The 23,383-nt window shown below is 45.3% G+C and overlaps 1 protein-coding gene across 2 annotated transcripts in view; it reads left to right on the top strand.

The window, feature by feature from the left end:
* MYH9 (myosin heavy chain 9) overlaps window positions 1–23,383 on the top strand; it is a 419,875-nt gene that overhangs the window by 274,038 nt on the left and 122,454 nt on the right. For both annotated transcript variants that reach the window (XM_029590410.1, XM_029590411.1), the window contains exons 22-24: window positions 8,082–8,288; window positions 8,808–8,945; window positions 18,440–18,563. In XM_029590410.1, coding sequence (XP_029446270.1) covers window positions 8,082–8,288; window positions 8,808–8,945; window positions 18,440–18,563 — 469 coding nt within the window. The remainder of the gene's footprint in view (window positions 1–8,081; window positions 8,289–8,807; window positions 8,946–18,439; window positions 18,564–23,383) is intronic.

Raw genomic sequence — 23,383 nt, 5'->3', positions numbered from 1 at the left:
TCCATCATGACTCCGTCTAAGGCATCCATATCATCTTCCTCTGTGCCGGAGAAAGACCAGACTGAGCAGAGGGAAGCACAGACGCAAGTCTACGCCTGGTGCCGACACCGCATCGGCCTCGATGGCTATCAAGCCGATTATGAAGAGGACACAGGTAGAGGAGCCTTTTAACCTCCCCTCCACCTGAGAAAATAAGGCAGTCCCCACCAATATCTGTGCCAGGTACTGAGCCCCCACAAGCTCCTGTGGAGTGCCAGTAGCTCCTACCCTACCTCCCCCTGTAGCTGTGATATCTACACCAGCTTTCAGGGAGGAACTGGACAGTTTCATCTGCCAGGCAATGCATGATGCTCTCACTTACAGCCTTCGATGCCGGCCTCCATACAGACACCGGAGCCAGCGATACTTATACCTTTGCTAACCAGATTGGATTCACTCATCGGTGCCCTTCCAACACAACCCGGGCCACCGATGCCAAAGCAGCCTGCAAAGGCTCTGAAAGTCCCGATTCCCATTCCGGGATCCTCAGACGAAGGCACGGACTCCAGTCTTCTTTCAACACAGATTCCACCGATGCTGGAACAGATGCCTGGTCCAACAGGGCTCTCGGGACAGAGGCCCACATTTCCCTTCAGTGCCACCGAAACCCACATCAGTGCCACTGCATCTTCCATCGAGACATCAAAGGATCCATCAGTGCCAACACATCCTACAGTACCAACCTTCTTCCCTCCCTCAGGATCTCGACTAGATACCTATTCTGACACATGGAAAGATGTTGACAGACACATCCACGGAGGACATCTTATCAGAACCATATCCTCTGGAAGAAAGGAGAAAATCTCCCCCAGAAGATCTCTCCTTTGCTAATTTTGTAAGGGAGATGTCAGAGACCCTGATTAGAGGACACACGCCATAAAACATTGGAAGTTCTCAAATTTGATGCTCTGAAAAGTTATGGCTATCCCTGTCCACGAAGTGCTAGTGGATCTCCAGCATAGTCTCTGGGACCATCCTTGTGCTGTTCAGCCAGTGAATAAGAGGACAGATGCAACTTAATCTGGTCCAACATATTCCTGGATTCCAAAAGCCACAATTACTCCAATCAGTCTGTGGTAGTTGAGTCCGCACAAAAAAAGGCTAGAAGACTGCGACCTCACTCTTCAACACCTCCTGGCAAAGACCAAAAATTCCTTGATATTTTGGGTCACAAGATGTTTCAAGGCTCTATGCTAGTGTCATGCATAGCTGCATACCAACTTTAAATGACACAGTATCAAAGGAATCTCTGGAAACAGCCAACTCTCTTCCCCAACAGCAGGATAGTCTCAACGCCATACTACGAAAGGCCTTGAGGCTGGGAAACATGAGGTTCGTGCTGCTTACGACTCCTTTGAAACAGTTTCTTGCATGTCTGCAATGGGAATCAGCACCAGGAAGTGGGCCTGGCTGAAAGCATCTGACTTGAGACCTGAAGTCCAAGACAAAACTTGTTGATTTGCCATGTACTGGTAACCTATTCGGAGACCAGATACAAGATGCAGTGGCTCAACTAAAAGACCATGAGACCCTGCAGCAATTATCCACAGTTACTACCGAGGCCCCTTCTGCAAGAAGATCCACCAGAAGGAATCCTAGAAAGCCATTTTATCACCCATGCAGATACTACCCACCTACAAAACACGTGAGGCCAACCAGGCAGTCTGAGTAAATCCTCGACATCCCAAGACATCCAGGCCTCAGCCACCACCGCAAACGGGCCAAGCCTCTGGAGTTTGAGACCTATCCAGAGAACAGTAGCTGCTCCACAAATCCAGATTCAGATTTCCTAGTAGATTGAATTCACCATTTCATAACAAACAGGCTCAACATTACCACAGACTAATGGGTGATATCCATCATAACCCAGGGATGCCATCTAAACTTCCTCATGGTACCCCCAGACTCACCACCCAATCCACTCTGGATGCAAAAAGATCACACAAGTCTTCTAGTCAGAACTGTCCACCCTTCTGGGCACCTGGGCTGTGGAACCTGGGCCCCAGGCACAGCAGGGCAGAAGGTTCTACTCCCACTATTTTCTCATTCCAAAGAAATCAGGCGGCCTCCGCCATCTCAACAAATTTCTACAAAGAAAAATTCAGGATGGTGTCCTTGGGCTTCATGCTTCCCCTTCTGCAAAAAGATTGACTCTGTTCTCTTGATCTTCAAGATGCTTACGCTTACATTACAATATTCCCACATCACCACAAGTACCTGCATTTCCTAGTGGGACATAAACGCTTTCAGTACCGGGTCCTGCCTTTCGGACTTGCCTCGGCACCCCGTGTATTTACAAAGTGCCTAGCAGTGGCTGCAGCCCATCTACACAAGAAAAGCATACATGTCTTTCCTTACCTGGACGACTGGCTCATCAAGAGCCAATCCAAGGAGCTCTCAACTTTCTCAAGCTCACTATCAATCTACTTTTTTTTTTAATTTATGAATTTTCAATAACGAGAACAATTATGTATACTGATATATAAACATTCAATAATTCTCTCAAATTTTCAATTAAACACAACATTCAGTTTTTTTAAGGAAATCCAAAATATACAGATTCATGAGCGATATAAAGGTAATTGAAAAAAAGAAAAAAGGAAATTTTTATTTTCTTTTTTTCAAATTCAGTAAACAGAGATGGCAGCTAAATTCTACTTCTGCTCTCTAACCAACTTCTGCATTAAGGGGTGAGATTCTAGGAATGCCTCTAAAGTTGTTACCTCATAAAAGGCATATTTATGTTCTTTAAACCAAATTTCACATACAGGGATACCTTAATTTGGCACCCCCTTACCAAGGCTTCAGATTTTAATTTAAGAAATTCTTGCTGTCTTAATTAGGTTTCCTTCGCAAGATCTGGATAAATCCATATCTGTTGCCCATGGAATTTCTCCACCCTGTCTCATAAATAAACGTAAAACGGTATCTCTTTCCATCGGGAACATAAATGATACAAACGGGTGCTCTTATCGCTATTTTAGTATCTATCGTCATTTCTATCACTTCAGAAACATTCAAAGATATTTCTGGTTGTATATCTTATGTTTGCATTCTTTTTTGAGGTAGATGGTAAATTTTTGCGATGGCTGGAATAGACTGATTTGGCATTTTCAAAATTTGCAAAAAATATTCCTTAAACATTTCCCTAAGTGGAATCAATTTCTGGAAAGGGAAATTTAAGATCCTCAGATTGGAATATTTTAAAGTATATTGTAAATATTCTAACTTCTTAAAGTTAGATAACTCAGATTTAGCAACATTTTTTGGAAAGTCTCTAGTTTTTCCAACTTCATCATTTGCTGCCAATTTATTACTATATTGAGATATAGTTTTCCAATTCCAATACTTTCTGTTGTGAATTTACATTAACATTAGTCAGTTTTATAATAGCTGTTTCTATCGACTTAATCACAGCCCAAAGAGTGTCCATTGTGATTTCTGCCGTTTTAGGTATAATTATTTCTAATTCAGGATTATCCTCCTTACCACCCCCAGCAGCTTGGTCCCCCACCTCCCAAACCATTATTAGATAGAACATTTAAATCTAAAGAACTCCCTTCACCTAAGAAGGGGTCTACACACTTTTCTTCTTTAAAAAAAAAAAAAAAAAAAAAAAAATCGGCAGGGAAGGGGGTATTGGGAGCCCCCAGGGCTCAATGAGATGACTTCAGCCTGTGGTATAGATTCTCGCTCAGGAACTATCTCCACTGCAGCTCTCTCCTCCAGTGATGCTGCAGCCATAAAGAAAGATATCTGAGGCTGAATTGGTCTGGGTAAGGAGACTAAGTCATAGCCTCCTGCACATTCACTCAGCCTTCCGTTTGGTGTGGGGCATATTAATCTAAAGGAATATTAATTCAAAAACAACCAAGCAGAGCCTCTGTTTCTTAATGGGTATCCGTATAGTCCTTTTCAAATCTAGTATCTTTTGTATAGGGGAGAGAGGAAAACAAAGTGAAGTTTACTTACTAGAATTGAAAATTCCCCCAAGTCCTCAAAAGGTTGAAATTAAGAGTTCCACAGTGATCCAAAAAATCAAAGAAAGCCATGCACCGCTTTCGCAGCGTGCCGGCGGTGTCTGCACGCCACGGGGGGGGGCAGTTTTTAAACTTACCAGATCCGCCTCTGATGTCAGAGGCATGACAACATCAAATCTGGGCCGGGATTTCTCCTCACCCACTGGTTCCAGGTAATTCGTCTTTTAGGGCTGGGCTGCACTGCCCCAGCAATGATTCTCAGTCCCCTCTCTCTCCCCCCAATCTGCTACACTTTTGGGATTTCTCATCAACTACCAAAAATCCCACCTAACTCCATCTCACCTCCTTACTTTCATCAGAGCAGATTTGGACACCACAGTCGCAAAGGCCTTCCTGCCCAACAACCACGCATTCACTCTCTCCAAGCTAGCTTTGTCTCTGCGCACAAAAGTAACAGCCTCAGCCCATCAATTCCTAATGTTGCTGGGCCACATGGCTTTCATGGTCCATGTCACTGCTATGGCCAGGCTGGCCATGAGAATAACTCAGTGAACTTTGAAATCTGTGGCTTCAAGCCAGTCAACCGCTTTCATCCCAGATTCAAGTAACCCACCAGTTACATTATCACTTCTCTGGTGGACAAACAAAGCCAACTTGCTAACAGGTCTACCCTTTCAGCAACCAGTTCCGCAAGTAACTTTAACCACAGACGCATCCAACTTGGGTTGGGGAGCTCATGTGAACAACTTTCAAACTCAAGGTACTTGGACACAGCTCGAAGCAATGTTTCAGATCAACTTTCTAGAGCTTCGAGCTATGCGTTATGCTCTATATGTGTTCAAGGACTGCCTTTCATACAAGACTGTTCTCATACAAACAGACAACACAGTTGCAATGTGGTACTTGAACAAATAGGGCAGCACAGGCTCTTATCTCCGCTGCCAAGAAGCCACGTAGATCTGGGCCCTTGCACACTCCATGTATCTCTGGGCCACTTATCTGGCAGGCTTACAGAACGTAATAGCAGATCACCTCAGCCGACAGTTCCATCCCCCACGAATGGTCTCTGGATCCTGTGATAACCAGAATCTTCCAACGCTGGGGTCAACCAACAATAGACCTCTTTGCATCTGAACTGAATCACAAAGTGGACAGATTCTGCTCCCTGCACAGACAACCAAACAAGTTAGCCATGGACGCCTTCGCTCTCCCCGGAACACAGGCCTCCTATATGCGTATCCCCCGATACCGCTGATCGCCAAAACTCTCGTGAAGCTGCAGCAGGACAAAGGATCAATGATACTCCTAGCCCTGTATTGGCCTCAAAGTATGGTTTCCCATGCTTCTTGCCCTCTTGATCAGAGAACCCATTCGCCTGGGCACAGCACCCACTCTCATAACTCAGAACCAAGACATGTTACGCCATCCGATCCTTCAGACCCTATCCCTCACAGCCTGGATGTTGAACGCTTGATCCTGCAACCACTCAACCGTTTAATGTCTTTCAAGTGCTTGTACCTTCACGAAAACCTTCCACACGAAAATCCTATTCTAAGTGGAATAGATTTACGATATGGTGCACGCAAAAAGGAAGACATTCTGAGACTGGAACATGGGCATCCAAATGGCAGATGAAATGTAATGTGGATAAGTGTAAGGTGATGCATATAGGGAAAAATAACCCATACTATAGTTACACAATGTTGGGTTCCATATTAGGAGCTGCCACCCAAGAAAGATCTGGGCATCATAGTGGATAACACATTGAAATCTGTTCAGTGTGCTGCGGCAGTCAAAGTAAGCAATGTTGGGAATTATTAGAGAAGGAATGGTGAATAGAACGGAAAAGGTCATAATGCCTCTGTATCGCTCCATGGTGAGACCGCACCTTGAATACTGTGCAGTTCTGTTCACCGCATATCGAGAGAGTTGCGATGGAGAAGGTACAGAGAAGGGCGACCAAAATGATAAAGGGAATGGAACAGCTCCCCTATGAAGAAAGACTAAAGAAGTTAGGACTTTTCAGTTTGGAGATGACGGCTGAGAGGGGATATGATAGAGGTGTTTAAAATAGGTCTAGAACGGGTTAATGTGAAAGTTATTTACTCTTTCGGATAATAAAGACTATGGGGCACTCCATGAAGTTAGCATATGGCACATTTAAAACTAATCGGAGAAAGTTTTTCACTCAATGCACAATTAAACTCTGGAATTTGTTGCCAGAGGATGTGGTTAGTGCAGTTAGTAAAGCTGTGTTTAAAAAAGGATTGGATAAGTTCTTGGAGAAGTCCATTACCTGCTATTAAGTTGACTTGGAAAATATCCATTGCTATTATTAGCAACAGTAGCATGGAATAGACTTAGTGTTTGGGTACTTGCCAGGTTCTTATGGCCTGGATTGGCTACTGTTGGAAACAGGATGCTGGGTTTGATGGACCCTTGGTCTGACCCAGTATGGCATGTTCTTATAGACTGCTTTTTCTGCCCCACGCCATCTCTATTAGACTATTTCTGGCACCTTTCAGACTCTGGTCTCCAGACTTCTTGGGTGAGGGTACACCTGAGTGCCATCCCAGCATACCACAAAGGAGTTGGGGATGCCCCGGTAACAGCACAACCCTTTGTGAATAAGTGTGAGGGGCCTACTACAACTTAAGCCCCCTCTATGGCCACCAGTCACTGAATGGGACCTAAACATAGTACTTAAAAGACTCATGCGCTCCCCATTTGCGCCTTTGCACTCCTGTGATGTTACATTTCTTACATGGAAAGCTCTCTTCCTAGTAGCCATTACATCTGCTCGAAGGGTTAGTGAGTTACAAGTACTTGTCAATACTCACCCTATACCAGGTTTCTACATGACAGAGTGGTCTTCTATACTCACCCTGAATTCCTTCCCAAGGTGGTTATGGGACTTCCACTTGAATCAGTCTATAGTCTTGCCCACATTTCACCAGGGCGCGAGAGTTTTACACACTTTGGACTGTAAACGTGCACTTGCATTTTACCTAGACCGCACTGCAGGCCATAGGAAATCCACCCAGCTCTGTTTCTTTTGATAAACAAGCCAGGAGTTGCAGTGGGCAAACAAACTCTCTCCAACTGGCTAGCAGACTGTATCGAATTCAGCTATGAAAAAGCAGGCCTTTCTCTGCAGGGACGAGTGAAGGTGCACTCAGTAAGAGCCATGGCAACATCAGTAGCGCACTATCGTTCAGTACTGATTGCTGAGATCCGTAAAGCTGCAACATGGAGCTCTCTTCACACATTTGCAGCACATTACTGCCTGGACAAGGAAGAACATCAAGACTCTGCCTTTGGCCAATCAGTCTTGAACTTATTTCCAGTATAATCCCAACTCCTTCCACATCCAATCTGCTGTGATTTTCAGGCTGCCTCATTTTTACCATCAGTACACCAGTTGTGCCTGTTGCACAAGTATGCTGTTGGTCCAAACAAATGTCAGCCTGTACCTTGCAAATCACCCACATATGAGGACTTACCATCCTTCTTGTCCAGGTGTTCTCCCAGGACAGCAGGATGTAGTCCTCATGAAACCCACCCGCCACCTCACTGAGTTGGGTCCGAAACATTTTTTTTTTTGCTCGCACCTTTTGCTATAAACGAGACTGAAGGGAGATCCCTATGGCTACAGGGATTATGGCATGCTGGCATGCTCAGTGTGCCAGTCAAAAGTTCTAGGAACTTTGACAGAAAAGTTTTTCCTCATAGGGCTCTGTCCAGTGACGTCACCCACATGTGAGGACTACATCCTGCTGTCCTGGGAACGCCTGTTACAGGTAAGCAACTCTGCTTTCTGCAGTATTACCTTTTTTAACATAACATTTGTAACTATTGTAGATTATAAAAGCTAGAGGGGCTTTCTTCTGTAATTAGCCATTTTATTGAGACTTACTGAGGGTTGCAGTATTAGTGGCCAGTGTGGCCTGGGATGTAATTTTCATAGCAGTATCCTGATTCCCAAATGGAAGAAGGTAGAAAATGTCTTGTCTAACTTTTGCAAAGTGCCTAGCCTGATGAGATTTTGTTGTCTAAGTGCAGCTGACAACAGAGAAGATGCAGCTGCAGGAAAGGCTGCAAGCAGAAAGTGACCTTTGTGCTGAGGCAGAAGAGATGAGAGTCCGCTTATTGGCTAAAAAGCAGGAACTGGAGGAAATCCTGCATGACATGGAGTCCAGAGTTGAAGAGGAGGAGGAACGATGCCAGCAATTACAGACTGAGAAAAAGAAAATGATTCAGAATATTGCAGTAAGCATTTGAAGGGTTTATGTACAAAATGTTACACAAGTTGGAGCCATCCTAACGGAAAAAAGGTTAACTCAGAATTGCCAAGCAATAGAATTGGATTCCATTCACATGAACTGCTCCCTGGGCTGTATGGGGAATGAAACTATTGCTGCTGAAGGTAGTGTTCACAGTACTTGAAAAGGGAGCAGGGTGGGTGGCTTAGTTGATCAGAAGCACAGCATTAAATGTGGTTCTTTGAGGTGTGAGGCATTGTGTGGATGAGGGCATAGAAGAAAACTGAAAAAATATTAGTGGCTACTCTAGATGGCCTTCCCAAGAGCTTAGTAGAAAGAGGCAAGATTCACTTTCCAGTTGTAGTAAAATGAGATTGCAGTTTATTTCTCTCCTAAAACTGAAAATATAGCTACTTGAGCATTTTAGGACTGTTTAGACATTATGGTGGTCTTAAGGGTAGAGCAGGAGTTCACTTAAAGGGTCCCTAGTAACTTCTGTTAACACATGCTTCTGCCACCATTGCAGGAGCTGGAAGAGCAGTTAGAGGAAGAGGAAGCTGCAAGGCAGAAACTACAACTAGACAAGGTCAGCATAGAAGCCAAAGTGAAGAAGATGGAAGAAGATGTGATTATACTGGAAGACCAAAACAGCAAACTGGGAAAGGTGAGACCAGATCCAATAATAAAACCATAATTTTGTGCTACATATTCCCCCATCTCTTCATTGGAAATCTGTCAGATATTACAAGGTGTTCTAGATTTGTCAAAACAAGGGCCTTGGGCCAGCCCTGTGGTTTAGCCCACAATACTACAGTGCAGGAGATCTGGTTTGGACCCTGCCACCAAGCCTGGATGCAGTCCAGGTGGCTTGCTGAGGGCAGGCACTGTGGCTGCTGCTACTATACAGCAGGCCTGGCTGGCCATCAAGCAAGGATAAGGGTGCTCTAAGGAGAAGGTTCCCCTACAGCTCGTAGGCTGGTGCAGGTTTCCAGGGTTATCCCAGCATGCCATCTGAAGCTAGGGAACCAAGGAGGTTCAAAGATGGGGTTGATTAAAATTTAAAGTGCTTTTTAGTAAAGTAATGGAAAAGAAAATAAAGCACTCTGAGATACAAAGCTGCTTTGGGGTAATTTAGCCCAAATATTTAGCTTTTGACTTAAATCTAGAGGTCCAGTTATAATTGACATTTCTGGACTCTTTAAGTTCAGTTTTGCTGTATCACTGCTTAAGCTCAGTGGCACATTTTGTACCCAATATATTTTTCATTCTCTTGGTTGACTGTTCTGCACATCAGCTAAGTATAACTACTACAGTGCCCTGACCTAATCTTCTAATAACTTTCTACCTCTTTGGTATTTTTCATTACATTTGTTACCACCTGCTCAGTCGACTTTCCTCTAAACCTTTCTGCAATTTTTCTCGATAAAAATGCCATGATTTGCTCAGACCATGCATCCGTTTCACTACTTCTGTTGGATTCTCCTACTTCCCTCTCTGAATTCGATCAGTTAAACAGAGCTTACAGTTCTGCTTCACTCTTGTAATTTTACTACTGTCAACTGATTCCATCCATTCTGTCCTGCTAGCAGTGCTGACACTTTTCTTATTCTTGTCATGTTTGTTTCCTCTTGCCATATCCATTAGTCTATCCCACATTGAAGTCTTCTCTTGTTCTCACATTTGTCATTTTTCTTTCATTCCTTAAGATTCTGGAGTATGTGGTTAATTACCAGCTTTACTACTTTTTCTTCTATACTTAATCCTTTTAGCCTGATATCTTTCTCCCTTCACTTAAACCATCTACCCTGTATTGGCCTTATAAGTAGGGACATCTTATTTTCAGGTTTTTCACCCAAGAATTTGTGTTTAATACACCAAGAACAAAGGTTTACCTGAGAACATGTTTTTATTCCATTGATTTCTCTTGTTTTTGTTATGAACACTAACAAAAAAATTCCTAGGTAAAATAAAATAACTGAAAATGAAGGTCCCTAATTATAAGACAAGGTGGGTTTTTTGATATGTACAATCACAGCTAAATGCCTCTTGCCAAAGACAGAGGTAGCCTCTGGGGCAGTAGCTAGATAGTACTTACTGTCAGGTCGATACAATAAAGTGTGCTCCGTCGGAGCGCACTGTCAGCCTGCTCTGGACGCGTGTTTTCCCTTACCCCTTATTCAGTAAGGGGAGGAAAACACGCGGCCCACCCGCGGCACCTAATAGCGCCCTCAACATGCAAATGCATGTTGATGGCCCTATTAGGTATGCACGCGCGATTCAGTAAGTAAAATGTGCAGCCAAGCCGCACATTTTACTCTAAGAAATTAGCGCCGACCTTTGGGTCGGCGCTAATTTCTTCCGGCGCCAGGAAAGTGCACAGAAAAGCAGTAAAAACTGCTTTTCTGTGCACCCTCCGACTTAATATCATAGCGATATTAAGTCGGAGGTCCCCCAAAAGTAAAAAAAAAAAAAAAAAAAAAAAATTTTGAATTCGGCCTGCGGCTGTTGGGCCGAAAACCGGACGCTCAATTTTGCCGGCGTCCGGTTTCCAAGCCCGTGGCTGTCAGCGGGCTCGAGAACCACCGGCAAAATTGAGCGTCGGCTGTCAAACCCGCTGACAGCCGCCGCTCCAGGCCAAAAGGAGGCGCTAGGGACGCGCTAGTGTCCCTAGCGCCTCCTTTTCCTCGTTTGCACCACGTCGCCTAATTTGCATACTGGATCGCTCGCACCGGCCAAGGGCCGGTGCGTGCGCCGGGAGAGCGGGCGTTCGTCCGCTCTCCCGCGGTTTTACAGTATCGGGCTGTGTATTGGCCCACGAAGAGGATCATCTTACATTTAAGATTCTTATCAGGCAGATACTGTATCTAGCTCTTCTACATTTTAATCGTGATAATTTCTAGTAGTTGGGAGTAATCAACTGTCAAAAGTGGATGACAGATGTCTCCTCCCTTAAATAGTGGAAAGATTTTGTCTGTATCACATTTTGACTAATTTTTTCTCCATTCTGAGTGACTCCTTTCCTGATTCTTCTCCTGCACTAGGAGTCCAGTATGGCTCTGTTCTGAGTCTTGTTTTTTATTAGACTGGTTCTGGATCTCTCTTGTTGCACCTTAACTCATGCTGGTATGCAGATCATTCTCATGTCTTCCCATTCCTCAGTCTCTAGATGAGCTCCATAGGCAGCTCATGCTCAATTCTTAGAAAAGTAAAATCAGAAAGATTAGCCAGGACATATAGCATCTGTTTTAAATCTGGTTTTGATAGCCTTGGCCCAGTTCACTTTCTTTTTTCCATTAAAAATCTTGGTCCTCAAACTTGTGTGCTCTTAACATCTGTCCTGTAATCATCTGAGCTTCTACCGATTTAATCAGATTTTACTTTTCATTTCCTATATTCTACATTATGCACCATCATCTAGATCTCTGCAATGCACTGCAGTCTAGTCTCCACCAAACATTTTTACCCCTGCAGCTCCTCTTCTTTGCTCCTCACTTTCTCTGTGCCAATCTGATTTGAAGCCTTCCACTGGCTCTCTGTCAAGTACTGTCAGTATAAAATTGTTCTGCTTAATGTTAAATATATTTATGGCTCTGTTCATCTTTAATAATTCTTCATTTCACACTGTCCTTTGTTTGCTCTGCACTCTCTACTTTGTTACCTTCTAGTCAGGTCCTTCCTGCATCTAAGCCTTCTCTCTGCTTGTACCATTTCTCTGGAATTGTGATATTAAGAATCTTTCTTTTCTCCAAATAAAAACTAAAAACCTTTCCTGTCAAACCACAATAGTACCTTTTTTTAAGCTTTCTATCATATAAACTGTGGAGTCCTGCACCAACTTGCTGATTTTTTCCACCTGATCTGTCTGTCGAGGTACAGTGGTCTCACCACTGATACCTGGGGGAGCCACTTATGTGAGTGTCTAGAGAATTGGGTGCTGAGGGCTTGGGGCTTTTCCTAATCTTTAGGAAGGATGAGGTTGAATGAGTTTGTATTTAGTATGACTCTACAGGTTGGTTTTATTTCATGAGTTTTCAATAGTTGGATTGATTTGTTACCCCCTCCCCAAACTGAATGTGAGAGGTTTGCATTTTGCTGGTAGACTGATATATTTTTGTAGTTTGTAACATTTTATAAACTGCATCGATATGAATTTGCGGTATATAAAATGTATTTCTGCTTTAAACTGCTTTGGGTAGAACTTTGTTCAAGGAAGAAAGTATATAAATGTAACTTGTTTGGTTTTGTGAGATACCCTGGATAAAAGGAGACATAAACATTAAAGTAAAAGGTTAGGTGGAAAGTTATCGTTTGTAGTTCTTGTTCCCAATCCTTGCAGCAATGCTTTTTAAAGCATTTGAGAGCCTTTTGCACTGTGAATTAAATGGTTATAAAATGAAGCAGGAAATCTGAGACAGTGCACTGATTAGCAAGCCTTCCAGTCCAATGCTGATTGTTATACACTTGGGTTTAAGTGTAATACAAATTTCTCTAAATATTTTTGTTCTAAATAAAACAGTAACAACCTTCAGTGTCTAGCTGCACAATATATAGACTGTATTAAGTCTCCTGAAATGTCTATATAAATTATGTAACTAGATATCCTGTTGGTGTAAGATGTGCAAAGTGTTGGCTTTCCTAGCCAGATGGACTCAGGACCAGTGGGTTATGTGCTCTTCTGCTAGCAGATGGGAGACTGTCAGATTTCAAAGCTGACTTCACCCTTGTAGACATACCCCTCCTAGCAGATCTCCTAGCAGATGCAGACACTATCCCCACACACTAGAACAGTGTTAAGAATTACAGCAAAGAAGAAACAAAATTTACCTTAAGATCGAGCCCTGCTCTCCTGCCATGATACCTAAGGATTGGTCCCCCTCCCCCAGTTGAGAATTCCTGAGGTGATCTCTGATGTCTCTCGGAGGTGTGCCTTGGTCCGATAGCCTGTTCCCGGCGTGGACTTAGCCCCCAGAGTGGCTGAAAGGCAGCAGGCGCACAACTGAGCGCGGTGGTGAAGGTAAAGCCCCCCCCTTGCAGCTGGAGATGGTCCCGGCACACGCTCTGTAAGCGCTGAGACCAGGTCAGCAGAAAACTTTAAGGTCTCCGGGGCTCGGATTGCATATAGATTCCGTTTTTTTTTCTTCCGGCAAGCTAAAAAGGGAGCACCAATTGGGTTGAGCAGCCTTGGTTGGGCTAGTCCCGGATCTGGTGCAGGGATCCAGACATGTGGAGACCCTCGGGGGCACCATCTTACGCGCGGGGGGCGTTGGCGATATCTTCCCTTCTTGACTGGTACGTGCGGGGAGGGCTGGACGGCCGATGCACTCAATTGTGCACAACCACGCTCATAGCTACACGTGCGTACAGTACTCACGTGCATAACTGCATGCATCTTGAAATGCATTACCTGTCCATCTGTATACAGAGGCAATGGCACCGGCATCCAAGAAGCTCAGACATTCTTTGCACAGCCTGAACTAGAGTCCTGTCTGTCTTCATTGCGAAGAAGCCCAAGGGGTACCAAAGCCTGGTCCCTCAGTCTGAGGAAGGGTCCAGAACTACTATATACGATAGCACCCCGGACCTACATAACTCCTAAATGGCATCTCCACAAGAGGGCATTTCAGGGGCTCCTGCTCAGACTCCCTCCCCCCCCCCCCCCCCCCCCCCCCTGCTCGGGCTAACATGGACCCCCAGGGGCCTTCTCCTGGTTAGAATTTTTCCAGGGACTGCAAGCCTTCATTCAGGCGCAATCAGCCCTGGCTGCGACCCAGGTCCAACCCCAGTCAGGAGCACCTGACCCTCCCGGCCCTGCTTGGGTGCCACGAGATATGCCTTGCCTCCTCACCAAGAATTTTACTGACAGGGACCTGGACACCTCAGATGGTGCCTCACTGGAGGAAGGGGAAATCCCTCCAGGCCTGGAACCATACAGAACAATGCTTTGCTTCTTCCACAGGGATGAATGACCAGTCCTTGTTTCACAGACTCTGGGAATCCTAGGCACGGACCCTATGGTGGAGCCAAAGAACCCCATTTTGGGGTCCTTTTGTAAGGCTTCATGCTATTTCCCAATGATGGAAGCCACCCAGGAACTCATTGACCTGGAGTGGGATGCCCCGGAGGCAAGCTTTAAAGGAGGTCGGGCCTTGGAAGCCTTGTACCCCCTGGAACCAGTGACCAAGGAATGCCTGCATTTCCCGAAAGTGGATGCCATGGTCTACGCCATCTCAAAGCGAGCAACCATTCCCGTGGAGGGAGGGGCAGCATTGAAGAATACTCGATAGGCATTAGAATCCATCCTTAAGCAAGCATTAGACGCAACTGCTATGACACTGCTGATAGCTTCCTGCTGTGCGCTGGTGGCACGTTCCTGCTTGCTCCTATAGAGAGAGGCAGATAATTCCGGAACATATGCCATTGAAATGATCGAACCTGCAGCAGCCTTCCTGACAGACACAAGCTCAGACCTGTTGCGTACCTCAACCAGAGGAGTAGCCTCTAGTGGCGGCCAGAAGGCAGTTATGGTTGCGGAACTGGTCGGCAGACGCGACTTCTAAGGCAAATCTCACAAGAATGCCCTTTAAGGGATCTCTCCTATTCAGAAGCGAATTAGAGAAGTTAGCCAGCAAGTGGGGCGAATCCCCAGTGCCTCGGCTACTGGAAGACAGGAGTAAAAGATCCCAACACCCCTCCCCCAGAAGAACTAGGGGCAAAGGCTCCCAACATTTTCGACCCTACAGGAACTCATCATTCCATGTACCTCACCCATCCGGAAGGTTCCCAGCCCTTTTGGAACTGAAAAACCAAGAGAGGAAGAGGCCCAGGGGCAGGCTCGAACTATGCTTCCCAATGAGAATGGGCCTTCCCATCCACAGGAAGAGGAAATAGGGGGTCGGCTTTCCCTCTTCTACCAACGATGGGTCGAAATCACATTGGACAAATTTGTACTAAACATCATTCGAGAAGGCTACTCTGGAGTTTTTTGCAGCAATTCCTCGGGACAAATTTATATCACCCTGCCACTCCTACACCAAGAGACTGGCAGTGGAATCCACTTTGGCAAGACTACTCAGTCTGAAGGCTATAACTCTGGTACTTATGCCCCAGAAAAATATGGGTGTTGTTCCATCTCTTTTTATCATTCCCAAGAAAGAAGGGTCATTCCAACCCATCTTGGACCTCAAGAACATAAACAGTCATCTGCAGGTACTACACTTTCACATGGAAACTCTCCGCTCCGTAATAATGGCAGTACACCGGGAGAGTCCCTAACCTCCTTGGACCTCTCCGAAGCCTACCTTCCATCAAGATCACCAGCGTTTTCTATGCTTTGCGGTACTGGGACACCATTACCAGTTCAGAACGCTACCCTTCGGCCTAGCAACCGCCCCCGAACATTCTCAAATTATGGTGGTCATGGCGGCAACACTAAGGAAGGAAGGGATCTTGGTACACCCTTACTTGGATGACTGGCTGATCAGGGCAAAGTCTTCGGAAGAGAGCCAGTAGGTGATCAGAGTCAAGAACCTACTGCAGGAACTCAGTTGGGTCATGAACATGGTCAAGAGCAGTCTGCAGCCCTCTCAGACTCTAGAGTATCTGGGAGCTTGATTAGACACCAAAGTCTTTCTCCCTCCCCCGACGAGAAGGAAGCTGGTGGAACAATTGATGACCAATGCATGCCCCAAGGTATGGGACTATCTTAAAGTCCTCAGGCTCATGGCATCAACCCTGGAGGTCATTCTGTGGGCAAGGGCTCACATGTGACCACTTCAGTGCTCCTTATTGTCACACTGGAACCCACTGGCCCAGGACTACTCAATTTGCCTCCAACTACCAGCAGAGGTACATTCTCAGCTTCAGTGGTGGCTACAGGAAGACCACCTAAGCAGAGGAGTAAGCCTATCCCCACCGAACTGGATTGTGCTCACCATGGATGTGAGTCTACGAGGGTGGGGAGCCCACTGTCAGGACCTGGCAGCCCAGGGACAATGGAGCAAGGAAGAGGCAGGATGAAACGCATACCACCTGGAAGCTCAAGCAGTCAGACTAGCGTGCCTGCGATTCAGCCACAGACTCTGAGGCAAAGCGATTCAAGTAATGTCAGACAACTCTACAATGGTTACCTACATCATACGCCAGGGAGGAACCAGGAGCCAGCAGGTGTCTCTGGAGATAGACCCTCTCATGGCATGGGCAGAGGTAAACCTACAAAGGACCCCTGCCTCCCACATCGCAGGAAAAGACAGTCTCAGCAGACTTCCTCAGCAGAGAGAGCCTGGACCCAGGGGAATGGACACTGTCAACCACAGCCTTCCAAAAGAAAGTAAATTGCTGGGGCCTCCTAGAAATGGACCTACTGGCCACCTCTCTGTGCCCAAGTCCCCGGGTCTTCAGCTGCAGATGAGATCCACACTCTCATCCAGATCTGGCTAGAGGAAGACTTACTGTACACCTTCCCCCCCCCATGGCCACTACTGGGCAAGATCATCCGCAAGAGAGAATATCACAGGACACTGGTTCTACTAGTGGCCCCAGATTGGCCAAGATGCCCATGGTATGCAGACATGCAAAGACTCATTACGGGGAGCCCTCTGTGCCTACCTCCACACAGGGATCTTCTCCAGCAGGGCCAGATCTTCACGAAGATCCATCAGCTCATCCGGACTTGGCCTGTTTCATAAAAGGAATTAAGCAACTTCGGCCACCCCTAAAGTGGCCATGCCCCTATGGAACTTCAATCTGGTATTAGACTTCCTAGCAGGGGCTTCCTTCAGACCAATGCGCAGTCTGTCACTACGCCTCTTAACATTGAAGATGGTATTCCTGGTTGCAATATGTTCAGCTCATCTAATCTCCGAACTACACACACTATCCTGTCGGGAACCGTTCCTAAGGTTCACTCCTGGAACAATACAGCTGTGCACTATCCCCTGCTTCCTACCAAAAGTAGCTTCCAAGTTTCATTTGAACCAAACCATCTCCTGAACCCTGATGTCCTGATGAACATAAGGACTTTGAAGACTCATGCCTTTTTCGTCATTTAAATATCGGCAGACTCCTGGTGCGATACCTGGAAAGATCGGAACCAGTGCACAAAATGGATCGCTTGTTCGTTCTCCACAGCGGGAAGAATCAAGGAGAAGTGGCCTCGTGGGCAACCATAGCTCGCTGGATCAAGGAAGTAATCAAGGCAGCCTACATAGAGGGCAGGAAAGCCCTTACCCCTGCAGGTTAAGGCTCATTCTACTAGGGCCTAGGCAGTATCTTGGGCAGAAACCAAGCTGCTGTCGCCCGCCATGATCTGTCTGGCGGCGATGTGGTCCTCCTTACACACTTTCTTCAGGTTCTACCGCCTGGATGTTCAGGCCCAAGAAGACGCAGCCTCCCGCCCTGTCCGGGAGTAGCTTTTGTACATCCCACTGGTCCTGAATCCATTTGGCTACACACTAGGAAATAGAGATTACTTACCTGATAATTTCATTTTCCTTAGTGTAGACAGATGGACTCAGCATCCCACCCATGGCTGCCCCAGAGAAGGAGGACCTCGGAAAGCGAACCTTGAGATTAAGCAAATACAAGTAAGCTGTTGCCTATCCCTAGTTTGACACCCACAGTTTGTCCGGTGTCAATGTTAATTGGTTGAGTGCGCTGGCGGTCTCTGGTTTTTGAAATCAGTTGAATTAGTTCAAGTTTGATCAGTTTTAATCAAGTTATTTAAGCAAATATATATCCACAATGGCTTTTCAAAGAGAATGCTGAAGAGCTAAGGTCACTGCAGGGGGTATGTCTACTAGGATGACGTCAGCTTTGAAATCTGTCTCCCATCTGTAGCAGAAGAGCACATAACCCACTGTTCCTGAGCCCAACTGTCTACACTAAGGAAAACGAAATTATCAGGTAAGTAATTTCTCCAGTTGCTACCATGAATAATCTCACCTTGTTCCTTTATATATTCCCATTTAAATCGCAGCTGACTCTTGAACAGTCTGTAAATGGGTAATGGTACAAAAATTCATGGCTCAAACTCAAAATATCAGCTACATTTTCTCATGCATTAAATTTAATTGGGAAAAACACCATAAATCCTTCATACAAATTTGTCTTCAAGAAGTTCTAGTGTTTGTCATTTTGACAAGGTTGTTTTGAAACCCGCAGGAGAAGAAACAGCTTGAGGACAGAGTAGCAGAATTTGCCACCAACCTGGCGGAGGAGGAAGAGAAGTCAAAGAGCCTGGCCAAATTGAAAAATAAACATGAGGCCATGATCGCTGACATGGAGGGTGAGATACCATAGTTGAAACATGTTTATTATGATGCTTTGCAGTCATTTTTTCCCTTCTGTTGGTCAGATTTCAAGTTAAGTGACTGTTATGAGAGTATTAACATAGTGGAGGCCATTGGTTGGAGGAATAGAGTAGGTGTCTGGACAATGCAGTTTTACACAAACTTTTAAATACCGTATTTTCCGGCGTATAAGACTACTTTTTAACCCCTGAAAATCTTCTCAAAAGTCAGGGGTCGTCTTATACGCCGGGTATTGTCTTATAGGGCAGCGCTTCTCACCGGGGTGTCGCCAAGCATTCCTGGAGAGGGCAGGGGAGGGAGGAGAACTGTGCATGCACTCCTACCTGCATTAAGAGAGGTGTCCAGGAGAGGATGGGGAGACAGGAAAACTGCACATGCACTTATAGCTGAGTTAAAAAGAGAGACATTCCTGGAGAGGGCAGGAGAGAGGGCGGATAACACTGTGTGTTTGAGATCATCAACAGCACGTGCGCTATTTTATTGCCGCCCACCCAAATAGCGGGTGCAAAGCAAGCGTGATTTTAAACACATGCACCTTATGTTTTGACGAGAAACTATACAGACAGTTCTCTTTGAAAATCAGCTGGTCTTCCTTCCCTGCTGCCGTTGCCGCTGGCCTATCAGCACATTCAAGCCCAGCGGGAACAGCAGCGGTGCAAAAAAAAAAAGCTGTGGCACCAGCGGCTGGCCTTTTCTTCTTCCCGCCCCCCCCCCCCCCCCCCGACCCGGAACAGGAAGTGATACGCGGTGCGCGGGAAGGAGAAAGAGCCGTGCCGCATGAAAAATAGCAGCGGCGACAGCAGCATCGGCCCCCGAGCAATCGAAGCAGCTGATAATAGGGAAAGGAGAGAGCATCAGGAGCCTCCCGCGGCCGATGGGATTCTTCTTTCTTGGCCTGCGGGGGCTGGAAGAGGAGGCTGCAGCAGCTACCATTTGTGCTTGGGGAGGGGCGGGGGGAGAGGAAGTGAGTGAGAGAGAAGCAGCCAGCCAGTGTGTAAGTGAGAGCATGTATTTGATTGAGAGCATGTGTGTGTGATTGAGAGAAACTGGTCAGAGAGCTCGTGTGTGTGTGTGTATATGTGAGACAATGAAAGTGACTGCTCAAGGAGTTGACTGTGTATGTGAGTGAGAGAAAAAGCATGGAAGTGAGAAATCTGGGTATGTGAAAAAGCATGGGAGTAAGAAGCCTGATTATGTGAGAGAGAGCATGGGGGGTGTGTGTGCGTGCATGAGAGACTGGTTGATAAGGTGACGGTGTGTGTGAGAGAAAGAGACTGGTGTGTGTGAATGTGAGAGAGAATGTGATTCAGGGAATGAGAAGCCTGTGCACGTGGAAAGCGAGCATGGAAATGAGAGAGAGACTGGTGTGTGTATGTGTGAGACAGAGAAAGTGATTATGAGAGTGAGAAGCCCGTATATGTACAGTAAGCAGAACATGGGAGTGGGAAGCCTATGTGTAGTTATGGCATGAGAGAAACTGTTCAGGAAGGTGTCTGGTATGTGTGTCAAAGACTGTTTGGGAAATGATTGGTGTGTGAGACAGAAACTGGTCATGGGGGCATGACTGGTATGGTGTGTGTGTGTGTGAGACATGGACCCTAAGGAAGAGGACCATGAGTATAGAGCTTAGCCACTACTGCTTCTGGTGTGTGCTACTGCCTGCATGGAAGAGGAGTAGGAGAGCTGCTGGAGGAGGTAAGTAAAGGTGGCTTTTTAAGTTTATTTTTCTTGATTGACTGCCATTTTAATTATTTAATATTATGTGATGTCTGCTTTTTTGAAATATTTTATTGGTGTTTGGAGAAAGTTTAATAGTTTTTATGAGTTTTTAATTGTTGGATGTTCTGTTCATAGCTGTTTTGAAACATTTATTCTGCTTATTAGTATAGTTTTACAATTATTTCTGTGTGGGGATCTATAGCTGCTTGCTAGTTCTGTTTTCCTAATGAGGTGTATTGGTTTTTAGGGCCTGATATACAGTATTTATAGTGTTACCTTTTCATAGATAGGGTTGCTCCTGTTTGAGTGTAAAATTATTTTTTTCTTAAAAATGTGTATAAAAAAGGGGGGGGTCGTCTTATACGTCCAGTCTTATACGCCGGAAAATACGGTAGTTTATTTGCATCTTCCCATATGTTCAGTGTGGAGCACATAAACACTCATAAGTATGCATAATATAAATAAAAAGCAAAGGTATCAAAATACAGTAAAAAATTAAACATCTCATATCTGCAAAATATAAAGCTTTCACCTGTTCTCAAAATTTTTTTCACCATTATTCTGATGGTAAAGAATTCCATGCAGTAAGAGTAAAGAGAGAATGAGCAAGAATGCAGTTTATAAATCTGCACAGAAGATAGTGCCAATAAGTTGGAATCAGAAGACTGACATGCTTGCTGAAGACTGATGATCAAAGAACTGAGACTTGCAATATAAAAGCTTGTGCACAAGTGTAGCTATCTTCAATTTAATCCTCCATCTGACAGGGAGCTAATGAAGCTCACACATTACAGGAGTTAGGATTTTTATGACCAGCTCCAGATAATTGAGCTGCTGCATGCTGAATCAATTAACATTCTGAGCTGGCTGTTTGGAAGCCCCATATGTAAGCTGTTGTAGTAATCAATTTAACTAAACATTGACTGCAAAACTATCCTAAATCATTAAAACAGTAATTATTTTTTTTTAAGGATCTCAATTTAAGCTTTTAAAATGAAGCCTTTACAACCTGCTTAATCTGTGCCCTGAAAGTTAATTGTGTCCAATGTCCAGATTTCAAGTCTCACTAACCACCTGAATTTGCATGCATGCAAATCCTAAAATAGGCAAACATCTAAAGACGTGCTTACCTACCCTCAGAAGTTTTGCAATATTAAGCACCAATTTATTTTCTACAAACCAGGGGGTGTTAACCATCTCTATGCAGTTTTTGAAAAACACACCCAATGTCCTTTATATCACATAGAATATAAATTGTATGTCTGAATAATAAAATGTCATTCCTAAACTATTTATAACCTTTATGTGCAGTTTTAAATACTGAATAAATGGACAAAGCAGATCCTTATGGTATACCAGACTGAATTGGCATCCAATCAGAATGTTTCCCTTAACTGTACATGTTGCTCTCTACCAGTTAAAAATGAAACCAGGATAAACCTGAACCAACCAATTCAAACTGTACAAGTAGAGAATACTTCAGATGTCGTGGTGATATGAAGCTGAACCAGAATCCCAGATTGCCCCTTCTCCATTTCCCAAAAATGTCTAAGCCCTCCATACCATGACTTTTTTCCAGAACCCAAATTGATTTCTAATCAGGAGCACATTATCTTCCAAAAACTCATCTAGCTGCTTACATTCTTCTCCTCCAAAATTGTTTCCAATGTTAGGAGATTTGAAATTGGATGAAAGATATCCTTTCCAGTGGTAGTGATTCATGTTTCTGAACAGGCCTAATAGTTGCTCTAAGTTGCTGTGGAACAACCAGTTTGCTCACTTACTACCTGCCAACTTAAAACTCACAGGAAGTTTTGTAGGGCCTTTATTACACTAAAGGATGTGGGTTAAATATAGAATAGGGAGATTTAAAATAAGTTCCCTTAGGGACACATGCCTTTGTGTAGTCCACTTAACATAAGTTGCCATACTAAGTCGGACCAAGGGGCCATCAAGCCCAGCATCCTGTTTCCAACCATGGACAATTCAAGTTACAAGTGCCTGGCAAGCACCCAAACATTAAGTAGATCCCATGCTACTGATGCCAATAGCAGCAGTGGCTACTCCCAAAGGGATAGATTTTAAAAGGAGTGTATGCACGGCCATGAGCGCACAGTTCCCAGCATGCAAACATGGCCGTACCGATGTTATAACATGCACATGCCAGTGCACGTATGTTATAAGATCTCATGGCCACACAACACGTGCACCAGATTTTAAAATATGTGCCCGGGGGGGGGGGGGATGAATTTTAGTAAACTGTATGGCGATGCAATCAGACCTCCCCCAGTTCCCTCCCAGTCCGCTCCAGCAGACTAGGGGGAAAGATCACCTAACCTTACCCTTCCTACCTCTTCCCCTCTCCTCCCTGACCCTAACTATCCCCATTATTTTTTTTTACTTGTTTCTGCTTAGATGGAGCATTAAGTTACTCATGGCTGCTGGCATGTGCTTCCCCGGAACAGTGGTTCCCTGTATGGACCAGGATCAGCCCAGGCTCCTGGGTTTTGCCTCCCCCTCCAGCAGATGGAGGCAGAAGTTTTGACACTCTGCCCTATACCCTGAGGTGCCACCCACAGTCCGTCAGTATTTGTCTCCAGCAGATGGTGGAGATGCAAAACTCAGTCTGTATGGTGTGCTGAGTTGAAAAGGAAAAGGTCTTAGACAGATAGGTATAAAAAAAAGAGGAAAAGGGAATTTGTGAGGAAAGAACCTTCAGCCTCCTGGGGGGGGGGGGGTTGCCAGGTCCTGAAGGGACCATCCCCCCGGTGCTTGAGGTAGCTGCGGCTAGGGGTCGAGGGCCCTATTAGCCACCATGTAGCAGTGCCTGGGGTGATACCAGGGAGCCCGGATCACTCACCCCAGTGGGATTAGAACGCACAGGAGGCCGGGCAAGTTTAAAAAAAAAAGTTGTCGCTGAACTGTTCGGGGGGACTCTCTTCTCTTGCTGCCGGGCATTCTGGTTTTTTGTTCTTTTCATGGTGGTTTGAGCCCCTTGGTTCCTTTATTTTTTCTGCTGCTGGAACTATGCAGCAATGGTCGGTCTGCCGTGCATGCAGCTGTCTAGGGACGGCCT

The sequence above is a fragment of the Rhinatrema bivittatum genome, chromosome 2 (assembly GCF_901001135.1).
Source record: "Rhinatrema bivittatum chromosome 2, aRhiBiv1.1, whole genome shotgun sequence".
Classification (NCBI taxonomy): Eukaryota; Metazoa; Chordata; class Amphibia; order Gymnophiona; family Rhinatrematidae; genus Rhinatrema; species Rhinatrema bivittatum.
The sequence above is the reverse complement of the archived record's forward strand: the minus strand, read 5'-3'. Positions and strand labels throughout refer to the sequence as shown.